We start from the raw sequence: 15,097 nt of genomic DNA, 5'->3' as shown, positions 1-15,097 counted from the left end.
GACCAACCTGATCTTATTATCAGAACACTGCACAGCCTGATTCTAAGTGCCGCCATCTATATGAGCTGTCAGCTCCTTTCTTCATAGCAAGGAGCTCCCAGCTCCAGCGGTTGACTTGGCTTTAGCTGCAGCCTGCAAGAGAAGGCTCCTGGCCAAAATTACGCCAGCTTTCCCAACAGCCGTGCCATTTCCAAGAGGGAGAGGCACGCTGAGTGCTCCGCGGCTAACCAAAATTTATCCCGACGCGTGTTTGCTTCCTGTTCTGTTTTGTTGTGGGATTTTTGCTTTGTGTTTTTGCAGATGGAAAATGCCTCCAGTTCCTCAGCGTTCCTGTCAACCTTATCAGAAGGAGAAGACCTGATTTTTGGAACTCTCTACTCGCTCTTCGGTAAAGGGGAACGGGAAGCAGTTTTGCAGTTGATGAAAAAGCAAAACTGTGACAGCAACCAACAGATCTAGCAAAAGGATGTTCTGGGGACCTTGGCGTTTGCTTGAACGAGCGTTATTTTCCTTTGTTCGACAGTGGCTTGCTCTTTGGCTCCACTGTAAAGTCACGAGATTCCACGACCTTTTGTGTCAGGAAAATGCTGCCTGACATCGGACCCAAAATTTGGAGCCACTTGGGAATTGCAGTCCTGACATTTGGTTTATTCTTATTTGTTCAAAGTAGCTGTGCTGTGCTTCATAATTATACTATCTGGCTAGGCAAAAAGCACATGGCTTCTTCAGGCAGCTGCTGGGCCCATCATTGATTTAACCTCCACCCCCAACCCGCTCCAGTCCTCTGATCAACACCAGGTGGCTAGGCCTGGGAGTTTATTTCCCACAATGGCCCTGATGGAGCATAATTTCAGGGGATTGTGGAAAATGTAAATGGTGGCTCCTAGACCCAGACACCCAGCAACATTGATTTGGAGGGGGCAGGGTGGTTTCTGCTGCTAAGGCTGCTATATTTTGCACCAGATGTAATTTCTGGATAACCTTCAAAGGCAGTCCCAATAGCCACGTTGGCTGGGGATTATAGTATTTGTGGTCTGATGCATCTGAAGACCACTGGGTTGAGAACAGCTATATTATACGGTGTTGGTGGGGCCTTCAAAATGCACCATCTCCTGATATGTTTGACCTTACCAACTCATGTTTCCAGGAAAATGGACACTCTTGAACCATGGGTGATAGTAGCAAGACCCAAAATGAAAGCAAAGAAATCCTCCCTGGCAGCACAGTGAGATCAAGGAGATCCAGCCAGAGACCTGTGGACTAGCACCACCCTAGCAGCTATATAGACTCGCAGCTATCCTGGTTACAATGAAAAATCAAAGTAAATCCAGCACCCCCTTCCCCTCCAGGTTTTTGAGAGTCCTTGGGCAAGACGCACTCAGTGGCCTCGTCCCTCAGAGATATCTACCTCCTCACTTGCATTGTCACTAGGGATGTCACATGAGTCCGGGGGGAGGGGTGACGGACTCCCCCACCCCCACCCCCTGGACCTGTTTTGCTGAACCATGAGTTGTTCATGTTCAAGCAAAACATGCACACCTCATGGCTCATCCAGAGCCTGACAAAGTTGCCCTCCCCTTACCGAGCCGCCATTCTGCGCAACAATGGTGGCTCAGGCATTTGCGGGAAAGGAATGGGGGTATAAAACGATGGCCGTAAAGGAAGCATTCACGCCTGTAATGTTGTGTAAATGCCCCCTTTATGGCCACCATTTATGCAGCACTAAATGGCAGCTCGGTAACAGGACGGATGGCCCTGCAACTTTGTCAGGCACTCAACGAGCAGCTGAGAAGCTCATGCGGCATCATGAGCAGGGGTGGACAGTGGTGAATCCACCCATTCCTAATTGTCACCAGCTGCTATTGCTCCTTATCCTCTTTCTCATCATTGGTCCCACTTCTTTCCTTGACAGGCAAAGAGCCAGGGAGCAATGAGGGCTGTGGCATCCCCTGCCCCTCCTTCTCACCACACTACTATTTTCTAGGCCAGAGCAAGACTCAGCTGAACAAGCAGGTTGTGATGGTGAAGAGGAGGCGCAACTCCTTGGAGCTCTTTTGAGTGGGCCCCTCCTGTTGTGTGGGCCCTTGAGAGGTCCCCAGTCATGCCTGGCCTTGATGCCATCGCTGAATAAGTCCACTGCAGCCAGTCAGCCCTGGACTAAGTGCATCACATGAGAACAGAAATGCGCTACACACAATCCCAGCCATCTGCCTTCCTGGGGACTTGTCTGTTTCAGGCTTCCAGAGGCAGCAGGGGAAATTAATCAGTGTCAGTCCTGTCTCCTTCCTGGAGATGCTTAATGATGCACTGAAAAAGGGATCACTGCTGTCAGTGAGGAAAAGGATTGATGGTCCCCTGGCAAAAATAACTTGCGAAATGAAGGGATCAACCTGGGTGTCTGATCAGGCAAGTGCTCCAGGCCTCAAGATGCAGTCAAGCAGGTTCTACATCCCCAGTGCCAATACTGAAAGGATGCTGCCGAATGGTATGCAGGAAACATCTCATGTTCAAGATGAGGAGGAGGAGGAGGAGGAGGAGGAGGAGGAGGAGGAGGAGGAGAATGATGAGCAACATAGCTCCACATATGTTAGAATAAAAATTTCCTCTTACACATGATCGGACTCACTCACTCTCTGGTGTACATAGGCACCCTGCCTCTGTCCCTGGAGGTAGCATAGAGCTATCAAGACTAGGAGCCATTGATAGCCTTCTCCTCCACCAATTTGTCCAATCTCCTTTTAACCCCTTCCAGTTTGGTGCCCATCACTACATCTTGAGGTAACAACATGCTGTGAAGAAGCACTTCTTTTTATCTGTCCAGAATTTCCCACCAATCCCCTTCATGGGATGACCCCATTGGGTTCTAAGAGTATAAGTGAGGGAGGCTTCATGAAGGAAAACGCTATCAACAGTCACTAGTCATGATGTCCAAATGTGAACTTTAGTATCGGAAGCAGTACGACTATCGGCTGCTGGGGAACATGAGCAGGAGGGGGGCTATTGCACTCATGACCTACTTGGGGCTTCCCATTGGGGCAGCTGGTTGGCCATGGTCTGAAGAGAATGCTGGACTAGATCAGGCCTTTGGCCTGATTCAGCACAGCTCTTCTTATGTTCTTAGCGCTGCACCTGAAGGGCACAGAATGAATCCCAAGGGGTGGAGTGGGGCAGATTTCTCTCTCTGTCTCTGTCTCTGTCTCTGTCTCTGTCTCTCTCTCTCTGTCTCTGTCTCTCTCTCTGTCTCTCTCTCTGTCTCTCTCTCTTTCTCTCTCTCTCTGTCTCTCTGTCTCTGTCTCTGTCTCTCTCTCTCTGTCTCTCTCTCTCTCACATACACACACACACACACACACACACACACACACACACACACACATCCACCACTGGATTCATCACCCTCTTTGATCTGGACTGCCAAAGGATTTGGGGATGGGGGGTAAAATCTGTGTACCAGCACCTTCAGGCATTTGGGATGTGCATTAAATGCAGTTTCAAAATGCCTTTCGAAAGCGCCACACAGTCATGCTCCAAATAGCTATCGCTCCTTGGCCAAGAATAAACTCGGCATCAGTTTTGCATTGCTGCTGATGCCAAGTTGGCCTGAGGGCGTCCGTGCGTGCGAGTAAGATTGTGGGATGGAAAGAGTGGCAACACTGCAGGAAGTTTCTTGAGAAGCCCGTTTGCCGTTTGCTTGAGCTCACTCTGCTTGTGCCGTGTCTCAACCACTGCAGACCTAAATGATGGTTTTGTCCTTGGCCAGCAAGCCAGCCCCTAGCAATCTTCCCGGCGCTCTCATCCAGACTGGCAATGATCTTTGCAGCGCCATTCCATGCTTTTTGGATGGCAATTTATGCTGAAGCCAACCTTAGCAAATGGCAGGCTTCCTCCAGGGAATCTCTTCAGCAGAAGGCAGATATTATATGCTGTCTGCTCCATGTTACAGGGAAAGCAGAACAGCTAAACTTGTCCTGCAAAGTCTTTTAATGGTACAGCATCAGTTCGATGTCACGGGATTTAGAGGTGGATGCTGCTGAGCGTTCTCACGTCTTGTGGGCTGGGCTGGGCTGCAAAACCCAAGCCCATTAATTGTGTGACAAGCATGTTGATTAATATAATCAAAGCTATTCAGACTTGCCCATTTGCATGATGGATCTCAACTGCAGACACTTGAATTTGCACTTGATGCAATTTAGTGGTTGATCCTTTGGGCAAATGTCTTAGCGGGGCTAGATTTTGAAGCTTGTAGGGCATTCAGGGCCGGATCCCAACTTATTCCATTGCATTTCAATGCCCCCTTTTAGAGACAGACGTGTTAATCTGGCCTCATGTTGAGAGGTTTGTAGGTCAGAGTGCAGGATCTTATCTCATTCCGATATATTTTCAAGGGCCATTTGGAGACAGATGCATAAATACAGCTACATTTTGAAACTCCCAGGACTGGGTTCAGAATCGCAACCTATACATTTCAGTAGCCATTCAGAAGGGCAAAACTCTGTTTGTCCATTTAGGGACAGTGCATAAAAACCACAGCATAAACAAGCAATCACCCTAGTGGGTAATGCATTCTTATGGCCATTTGGAAGGAACCAATATATTCTAATGGCCATCAGGTGACAGCCGCTCCCAACCTGTTGTCCTCCAGTCAGGTTGGATCACAACTCCTATCATCCCCAGGCAGCATAACCAGCAGCCATGTTGGCCAGAGATGATGGAAATTGTACTCCAACACATTGGGAAGACTGTTCCATGGAATATATAAGAGGAAAGGGGAGATCCAAGCAAGAAGCACTACAGTAAAGCATTTGAGCTGTGCAACACACTTTATGTTATTACCATTATTCCCATCACTGCTAGAGTTAGGTACTCCACACTTCCTCCTGGGGCTGCCCATAGTCCAAGGATTTGGTTTCCTTTGCATAACAGAGCAGTGATTTTTGTAATAATTACTTTAGTTATTAATATGGATGTATTGTTTTTGTAAAATGCGTTCTGCTTGCATTTTGCACACTGTCAGGGGCCTTTCGTTCCATCATCCACTCATTGACGGAATTAGATTTTTACCAATTTGTTTCCAAATTCACATTTGTGCAAATTCGCACTTACAAAAATGCGCAAATCCCTCCCCGCAAATGCACAAAGCCCCCCAAAATTGGCATTTTCAAATGCACACTTTCAGCTGGGTTAAAACAAAACAAAACATGCTTTTCCACCATTAAATTTGCATAAAATTCCAGAAAGTAACAAAACAACACCAACAAACCATCCGTATGACTTGAGAAAAGCTGGCCTGCTGCAGAATCTATATGTTGAATTTATAGAAATCGGAACGCATTTGATTCCATGGTGAATTTGCCCAACAACCCTAGTTATCAATATATAAGCAGAGCACCAATGGATGCAAAGAAGGGCTCCTGCAAAACAACACATCTCTAACCACATTAGCTCCCCAGAAAGACACTGTGGGCCCTAAGTTGTTTCACATTTCCTTCTCTCTCTTTCTCTTGGCCCCTCTCTGTAGTGACTGTGAAGCAGTCTTCCCCAACATGGTGCCCTCCAGCTGTTTTGGACTATACTTCGTCAGCCCTGACCATTGACCATGATGGCTGAGCATGAAAGTTGTAGTGCAAAGCAGCTGAAGGGCACTAGGTTGTCAAAGGCTCCAATACAGCTACCCATCAAAATAAGCTTTCTGAATTCCCTGCCGCTGGAGGCCGGGCAGGCACCAACTTTGTATTCCTTTCGGCGCCTCCTTAAAAAAGTCATTGTTGCAGGAAGGTTTCCCTTAATGACCAGCCACAGTTCACTTTTCATTTTGCTTCTTTAAAACTATTTTAAGGTGTTTTATTCTATTTTTATTTTATCTTGTACACCGCTCCGAAACTTTGAATGGGGAGCAGTATATAAATATTGTAAATAAATAAATAAATCTTTCAGTGCATCTAGGATGGTTCTAGAGGTCCCAATGACTGAGAAGATCTGACTCAGCAATGTGTGTGTGCTGCTGATAAATAGGCTATAAAATAAGAAGCCTGATGGATCTGTTTAAAAAGGTATAAGTAAAGGAATCAGACGTTGCTTTGCATTAGAAATCATAGGTAGATGTGGAAATGAGAACTTACAGGTCTGGTTTTCTCACCTGATTTACACTCCACTCTCGAAGGCAGGTTATTTAAGAATGAGCCAGTGTTGCCAAGGATTTGGTGGAGGATGACATTGCTAAAGCAGCCATTCTACATCTCCGGCATGTTACTGTTATCATAATATTTAATTTGCAAGCTAATCTATCAGGAAGTCTTTCCAATCGCCCATAACTTGCCCTTGGAGTAATTGGGACCTCCTTTGTGGTTACAAAGGAAAACTCTTTTTAAACGAAATTAGCATGACTTAATAGAAAAGGAAAATCCTGGGCATTAAATTTTAATTACCACTGTTGTCTCAACTATGTTCAAACAAAGGAACAGCTTGTCCCTGCAGCTTCAGATGGATTTTGCATAATCTTCACCATGTTCCTTCTCCTGTTTGTTTTGTGCACACAATATATTATTGTATAAAACAGATCTATATGGGGAAGGTTGCCAGGAAAAAAAATTGGACAGCACCATCTCAAAACGGTAGGATGAATTTCCATTGCAAAGGTTTGCGTCTCCCAATTTGGTAACATGAAAGTCGGATTCTGCCATCCCAAATCGCTCACAATTCTCTAGGGTGACCCTATGAAAAGGAGGACAGGGCTCCTGTATCTTTAACAGTTGTATTGAAAGGGGGATTTCAGCAGGTGATATTTGTATGCATGTAGCACCTGGTGAAATTCCCTCTTCATCACAACAGTTAAAGCTGCAAGAGCCCTGCCCTCTTTTGTATCTCATCACTCTAGTATAGCTCCTGCAGCTTTAACTGCTGAAATTCCCTTTTCTATACAACTGTTAAAGATACAGGAGCCCTGTCCTCCTTTTCGTATGGTCACCCTATATTCTGCTCAGAATAAATGTCACAAACATTAACTGAAAACGCTATTAGATTAACGTTCAAACAGTAATTTAACACTGTGCTCTTTGAAAGCATTTTTTGTTTTTGGTTTGGTCAGGTATAGAATAAGGAAATGAATCACCAAGATTGCAATCTGAGTTAAAATAGCTTTATTCTGAGAGCTTGGGAAAGTACTATGGGATCAATTTTAAGTAGATGATTCCTCTGGTTATTATAAACATTATAATGTGAAGAATGGCATCTCTCTGTGAAATCCTTGCAAATAAGAGAATACACTGAGATGAGGGAAGAAAAAAACAGGGCTAGGATCATACCAATGATGATGATGACTGGACAGCCATCTGTCAGGTATGCTTTTAGGTGGATTCCTGCATTGAGCAGAGAGTTGGACTCAATGGCCTGATAGGCCCCGTCCAACTCTACTGTTCTATGATTCGATGATGATTCGATGATGATATGGGTTGCAACCCTTAAATGTTTCCGAATGGTGGGTAAATATGACCTTTGTCCAGGTCTTTCTGAAGTCATTCACTGGATGCCCATAGATTTCAATATGGGTTCTACCTTTGTTTTCCCTCAGGTGTTGTGTCTCTCTTAGGCAACTCTCTCCTCCTTCTCGTGGCCTATCGGAAGAGGGCCATTCTGAAACCAGCTGAATTCTTTATTGTAAATCTCGCCATCAGCGACGTGGGCATGACTGTGATTCTCTTTCCCTTGGCCACACCGTCCTTCTTTGCACACAGGTAGATTGATCCTTGTACGTCACTTTTCCTTTCGAAAGCATGGAGAGGCTTATGCGAAGAGACTACTAATGGTTTCCTCCCACCCAGGCAAAGATCGGTTCCTCTTTCTGCTCAGCTTCAACAATTCTGTAGCATCACGGTCAAACTAGACTTGATATATGCATCCCATGTTTGAAACTCCTAACTTTGTTCACATTATTAAAAAGTGGCCACAGGGATGGGGGCAAGTTGTATCAGGGCTGCAGTGCAGAGAATGGGAAAGTTGTCCCTTATCCCTGACTTAAATTTCCCTCTCCCAACCCTACTCTTCACCATGCAGAAGGGAAATTTAGGGATTTACACTCTTAAGAGGGTAAATTTCCCCCCACAGCTGGTAACTGCTTTCTGCAGGGTTGCAGAACCTCTGGCATAGGGGGTCCATTCTGGCTGGGGGTCCATTCTGGCTTTCTAGGGTCCCCCAAGTGGCCACACTCCTTTCTCCCCAACCACCAATCATTCTGTGGTTCCTGGCTTTTGTGGAGTTTCTCTCCATTCTCAAAGGTTGGAATGCCCTTCGTAAGGCTTAGGCCAGATCTACACCAAGCAGGATATTGCACTACAAAAGTGGTATGAAAGCCATATATAAAAGGCAGGAGCCACACCAAGCAGGTTATAGCGGTATGAAAGCGGTATATGGTATGTGTCCATGGGCCCCAACAGTTGTCAGTGCACTTCAATACCGCTATAAAGCAGTAGTTTGGCCCCTGCCTTTTATATACCGCTTTCATTGTGCAATATCCTGCTTGGTGTAGATCTGGCCTCAGTTACTGACAGTAAGCGCTTGAAGCTACAGTATGCTGGTATTTTGGCCCCAGCACCCCGCCCGCCATTTGACTGCAGCCCCCAAGTTCTTCTCTGAAATGCAATTTGGCCCTTGGCCTGAAAGAGCTTCAGCCCCCTTTGTGTAGAGGGAAAGGTCAGAACCCACCCCCCTGACACACCACAGCTCAAGTTCAAACTGGGGCCTTCAGAGACTTCCATGTCACACATAGTTTGACCCATCTTGGTGCTGTTTCTGAAGGCCTCTCTGTTCACAATTGAGTCCTTCTCATTCCTAGATCTAATAATGTCTTGTGGGGAGTGGGTCATCCGAACCAAGTGCCATGAAGGGAAGATTCAGATCTGACTCCAGCCCTATTTGAACTCTACCATCCCAAGATCATTTCTGCACTCAGCTTTCATTTTTAAGAAAGCTGTTTTTTTTAGTGCTTCTGGTTAAAAATGCTTGGATAATGCCATGTGAAATTTTCAAGGCCAGAGCTGGGCTCAGTCGGAGTGTATGTGTGCATGCAATGGGGAGGGGTTGGTATAATGCAAAGCATATTGCTTCTCCCCCTGGCTGGCAGAAACAGCTTAAGGTATGAAAGGAGAAATGGGATATATGCAAATCTGTTTAATTTGCATAATATGTGCAGGGTGTTTATCCTTTGCTCTATGTTGCAAGTTAGTTATTAGTTTTGTAGTTATGAGATTGGGTAGTATCCAATGCTGGCAATCTGCTAGTGTAATGGTACTGTGCTAGTGGAAATAAACACTGGTACAAGATGTCCTGCTTCCTCCTCCTCCTCCTTCACCACCACCATCTCCAACCTCCATGCCTCCCTCTGAAAGGTCCTTCCTCAGAGCAAGGCATTACTGGGGAGGTGGACTTGGAGACCATCTATGCAGGACAGGTGATCTCCAAAGACCACCTCACCCAGAATGCCTTGCTCTGAGGAAGGACCCCCTGGGAGAGAGACATCAGCTGTCCAGAGTGGCCACCCACTTCCCTTATTCCTTACTCTGCCCATTGTGGCAGAGATGGTTTCTTCAAACACAGCAGCGTTAGTACTAGCAGAATGCTACTGCCCGACATGCAAAAACTATAAACAACCACACTTTGAACATTAATTTATTCAGGTTGCAGAATTTCAACCTTCATTGTTGCAGAATAGATACCTTACAGAGTATACGCAGCCCTGTGCTATATTTTTTTATTTTATTGACCACTGGGCAAACTACTGTTTGGACCAATGATGCTAAAACATCCTTTCTGCCTGGGATACAATACCTGATGGTAAGATCATTTATTTTCCCTAGTTCTTTCTCCTTTCCAGGTGGCTGTTCAACCATGCCATGTGCACCTTCTATGCCTTTTGCGGAGTCCTCTTTGGCCTGTGCAGTCTCACCAGCCTGACAGCGCTGAGTACAGTTTGCTGTATGAAGGTCTGTTATCCGGCGTATGGTAGGTGCTGAGACAGGCGACTTCCCTTCCTCTTCCTTTTGCTAAATATCTCAGTCTCTGTTCTGTTACACTCTCCCTCTCTCCCTCTCTTTTCCTGCATCCCACCCCCCAACCTGCCTCGGGAGTCTGGCAACTCTTTCACAGGGTTAGAAAAGTCATGAATCTCGTAGCAACATCTCTCTTAGGAGGACTTTCCATTAGGGAGCCTATTCATCAACCATTTGAAAGTGCAGTAATTAGCACAAAAAATAATACAGCAGCTACCCATTTTCCCTTTTCATTTGCATATGTAGATTAATCATCGGCCTGTCTGCTATTTCATGTCCAATCTCTAAGACCTAAGATATATGATTGCAGGGGCACACAACTTATATTTCACTGTCGTCAGTCACTTGGGTTTTTAAAATTATTTTTACTATTATTTTTCGTCTCTTTCTAGCACTCAAACAATTTGGAACCTTCTGCTTCATCACTAAAGGTGCCCATAAATGCTTGTTATGATGAAGGAGAAACGTCCAAATTGCTCACACAAATGAATATTTTGATGGCAGAATCACAGAGCTTGAGAGCTTACAGAAACCTGATATAAGTGTCTTCTGGTTCAGTCCCCATACACATGGGAGTAAAATCCAACATAAGTCCTAGCCCCCATCTTGAAGGTGACGCTTTGGCACCATGAGGCGCCTGGCTCCCACACTTGCGTTGCTTTTCGGCAGTCAGCATCTGCACGGGAAGGAACGCAAGTGTGGACTTTCCCGGCAACGCTGAGCTCCGGGAGGGATGGGGCAGGAATGAGGAAGCTAGAGGAGGATGAGGAGAGGGACGCCTGGTGCCCGAACCATCTCTCCTCCCTCTAACCTCCCTCTGGCTGCCCATTCCTCCCCCCACACGGGTTTTTTTATTTTTACTTTTATTACCTGTATCTGTGCTTAACTCTTAACCAAACCCATGGGAATTTCTCCAAAATTTCTTCTCCTTTGAATTCCTTTTCGAAAGCAATTTCTTTTCTATCACATTGAATGAGAATGGTTGAAATTCTCATGGGAGAATTTTTTGGCACAGCACTACTTAAAACCCAGGCAGGCTTGTACGGGAGAAGGCTGTCTTTCAGGTCACCTGGTCCCAAGCTGTGTAAGGCTCTATAGGTCATAAGCAGCAACTTGAATTCTTCTTGGAAACAAATTGGTGGCCAGTGAAACTGTTGTAACAAGGAAGCCATGTGCTCTCTGCAACAGTCCCAGTCAACTGTCTGGCAGCAGCATTCTGGACCAGCTGAAGTTTCCAAATACTTTTCAGAGACAGCCTCATGGAGAGACCGTTACAGTAGACCAAACAGGATGTAACTGAAGCATGTGTCACTGCGGCCAGATCAGACATCTCTAGAAATGGGTGCAGTTGGCAGACCAACCTCGGTTGTGCAAACCCACTCCTGGCTCACTGCCGAAACAAGTTATGAGACACTTTGCTTACTGTTGCTTTGCCAGGGACAAATTTAAACAATTACAGAGGAAAGCACAGGGGGCCTAACTAAGTAGATGATGTGTGAAATGCATAATGGCATTTCAGTTATCTGCTTGTTTTTCAGGCCCATGGTGTGCGAAGATTGGTGTTCAGCTCTTTCCCCCTGTGCTATAGTCTTGAAAAAAAATCCCCCCAAAGCTGATATCCTAAGAACATAAGAACATGAGAACTTCCATGCTGGATCAGACCAAGGGTCCATCTAGTCCAGCACTCTGTTCACACAGTGGTCAACCAGCCATTGGCCAGGGATGAACAAGCAGGACATGGTGCAACAGCACCCTCCCACCCATGTTCCCCAGCAACTGGTGCACACAATCTTACTGCCTCGAATACTGGAGAGAGAACACAACCATCAGGACTAGTAGCCAATGATAGCCTTCACCTCCAGGAATTTATCCAACCCCCTTTTAAAGCCATCCAAATTGGTGGCCATCACTACATCTTGTGGTAGTGAGTTCCATAATTTAACTATGTGCTGTGTGAAGAAGTACTTCCTTTTATTTGTCCTGGATCTCCCACCAATCAGCTTCATGGGAAGACCTCGGGTTCTAGTATTTTGAGAGTGGGAGAAAAATGTCTTCTTATCCACATACTCCAAACCATGCATAATTTTGGACACCTCTATCATGTCTCCCCTTAGCCTCCTTTTTTCCAGCTAAACAATCCCAGTTGGTGTAACCTTCCCTCATAGGGGAGATGCTCCAGCCCCTTAATCATTTTAGTTGCCTTTTTCTGCTCTTTTCCCAGCTCTGTAATATCCCTTTTCAGGTGTGGTGACCAGAACTGTACACAGTATTCTAAGTGTCGTTGCACCATAGATTTGTATAAGGGCAGTATAATACTGGCCGTTTTATTCTCAATTCCTTTTCGTATAATGCCTAACGTGGAGTTTGCCTTCTTTACAGCGGCCACACACTGGGTGGACATTTTCATAGAATCACAGAATAGCAGAATTGGAAGGGGCCTATCACTGAGCTGTCCACCACAATCCCAAGATCTCTTTCTTGTTTGGTCACTGCCAGCTCAGATCCCATTAGGTTATAATTGAAGTTGGGGTTTTTTGCCCCAACGTGCATCACCTTACACTTGCTTACATTGAACTGCATCTGCCATTTGGACGCCCACTCTCCCAGCTTGGAGAGATCCCTTTGGAGCTCTTCACAATCCCTTTGTGTTTTAACAACCTTGAATAATTTGGTGTCATTAGCAAACTTGGCCACTGCTCACTCCTTATTCCAGATCATTTATGAACAAGTTGAAAAGAATTGGTCCCAATACCGATCCCTGTGGGACCCCACTATTTACTTCCCTCCATTGGGAGAATTGACCATTTATTCCTACTCTCTGCTTTCTGTTCTTTAACCAGTTACTTATCCATAAAAGGACCTCTCCTCTTATTCCATGACTACTAAGTTTATTCAGGAGTCTTTGGTGGGGGACTTTATCAAAAGCCTTTTGGAAGTCCAAGTAAACAATGCCCACCAGATCACCGATGTCTACATGTTTGTAGACGCTCTCAAAGAATTCTAGCAGATTAGTGAGAGAGGACTTGCCTTTGCAGAAGCCATGTTGATTCTTCTTCAGCAGGACCTGCCCTTCTATATGCTTGCTAATTTTGTCTTTAATAATGCTTTCAATCAATTTACCTGGAACAGATGTCAAGCTAACCAGCCTGTAATTTCATGGATCCCCTCTGGATCCCTTTTTGAAAAGTGGTGTTACATTGGCTATTGTTACATTGTTACATCTTCCTGCCCCTCTGAATAGGGTGACCATATGGAAAGGAGGACAGGTATCTTTAACAGTTGCATAGAAAAGGGAATTTCAGCAAGTGTCATTTGTTTCACGTCTGGTGAAATTCCTTCTTCATCGCAACAGTTAAAGCTGCAGGAGCCCTGCCTTCTTGACCAAATACAAAAGAAGGACATTCCAAATGTACCTGTAATCCTTATATCTACCTGCAAGGCTTAACACATAGATTCTTATTTAGGCATGCAAACGAAGTGACATATATCTTCCTCAGCCCAAACAGAAATATAATGCAAATAAAGGAAACTGACTTGATTTGCAGACAAACTCCCCTAGTTACATGGTCCAATAAATTTCTTTGGCACCAAGCTAGAATAAATAGCATCAATCCGAAATATATGAATTCCAAAGTGTTGCATCTATCTTGTGTGCTAAGTATGATATACTGCTTGTTTATCCCCAGTAATGTACAGCGATGCATTTTGGATATGTTGCACCTGGAATGGGAAGTATGGGCAGATTGTAAGAGGCTGCATGTTCTGTAGAGTGAATTTAAGTGGAAAGGATGATGCGCCTTCAGATGAGTCATCACAAAATGGCGGAGGAGTTAAGTGACTGCTCTAACTTCCCTCCCAAGTAGTAAAACAAACAAACGTCAACACCCTAGAAGACGCTGGATGCATGAAGCTCCACAGAATCAGGCAGCAAGTTGCTGCTGCTGTAGCCCAGCTGAGGAGTGTGTTGCTAGCAACTAAGCTGTCGAAGAGGTGTTGTTTCAGCTTTTGAGAACTGGAGAAAATGGCACAGACCTAGAAAGTACCAAATGATTGGGGTCAGAGGAAAGTGGCGGGACCAGAAGAAGGTCCTTCTGGGGAAGCACCAGGGGGAAGATTGGGACCTCCAGATAAGGGATAAAGAACTTGCGGAGGGCACACCCTGCGAGTTCCCCCAGCACTGCACAGCTGGCCCTGTTCTGGGAGCTGGCCAAGCCGAGTGCTCAGTGAAGCGCACCTCCTGGGGCCTCTGGAAAGTGTGCAATTCCCCCAGCACGCCATTAGCATGTCTGGGGGCATTGGGCACTTTCCAGAGGCCCCAGGAAGCATGCTTTGTCTCTGTGCCAATCCTGGCTTTAAAGGCCCTCTTAAAAGATTAAGAGGGCCTTTAAGGCCACAGTTGCTGCAGGGGGTGGGGTGGGGAGATAGGAAAGCAAAGCGCTCTTTCCGGGGACTCCAGAAAGGGTGTATTTCCTCTGGACACGCTAATGACCTGCGCCCCCTTTTGTCCTTTGGCAGCATTGGGGCAAAAATCTGCTGGGACTGGGAGCATCTGTCCGGGCCCATGAGGGCCGGACATGGGGGGTATCTGCTGCCCTCGCAGCCCAGGTGGATTTCCCTCCCATCGCTGCTCCAGAGGTTCTTACTGCATGTAATACTGCCAAAGAGGAAACTTTTAAAATAGCGTGTTATTGAGGAAATTGCAGAAACATTCACCTACATATTAAACAAAACAGATGTAATGCACAAATGAGCACACGATTAAATTTGCTGAGCATGGAGTCGTGTCCGGATATGGATTCCACCCCACCCACCCCCATTGTGGACGTACAATCATTATTTATTTATTTATTTATATAGCACCATAAGTGTTATAAAGTGTTGGAAAGAGTCGAAATGCATTTGTGCATCCCCATTTTGTTCCTGTGGGTTGTAACGGCCCAAACCGCCCTCTCTTTCTCTTGCAGGCTTGTCTCTCCCTATGAGTCAGAGGGAGGCTGTGTCAGACTATAGAGCTGTGCGTGCTGTACGACCTTGTCCTGCGCTCTTTGAGCTAGTCTCGT

The 15,097-nt window shown here is 45.7% G+C and overlaps 1 protein-coding gene across 1 annotated transcript in view; it reads left to right on the top strand.

Moving 5' to 3' along the window:
• The first annotated feature begins 300 nt into the window (after positions 1-300).
• Positions 301-15,097, top strand: part of LOC134394746 (opsin-5-like) — a 32,475-nt gene continuing 17,678 nt past the window's right edge. Inside the window, exons 1-3 of the mRNA XM_063120437.1 lie at positions 301-388; positions 7,565-7,727; positions 9,863-9,990. Coding sequence (XP_062976507.1) covers positions 301-388; positions 7,565-7,727; positions 9,863-9,990 — 379 coding nt within the window. The remainder of the gene's footprint in view (positions 389-7,564; positions 7,728-9,862; positions 9,991-15,097) is intronic.

The sequence above is a fragment of the Elgaria multicarinata genome, chromosome 1 (genome assembly GCF_023053635.1).
Source record: "Elgaria multicarinata webbii isolate HBS135686 ecotype San Diego chromosome 1, rElgMul1.1.pri, whole genome shotgun sequence".
Taxonomy (NCBI): domain Eukaryota; kingdom Metazoa; phylum Chordata; class Lepidosauria; order Squamata; family Anguidae; genus Elgaria; species Elgaria multicarinata.
The sequence above is the reverse complement of the archived record's forward strand: the minus strand, read 5'-3'. Positions and strand labels throughout refer to the sequence as shown.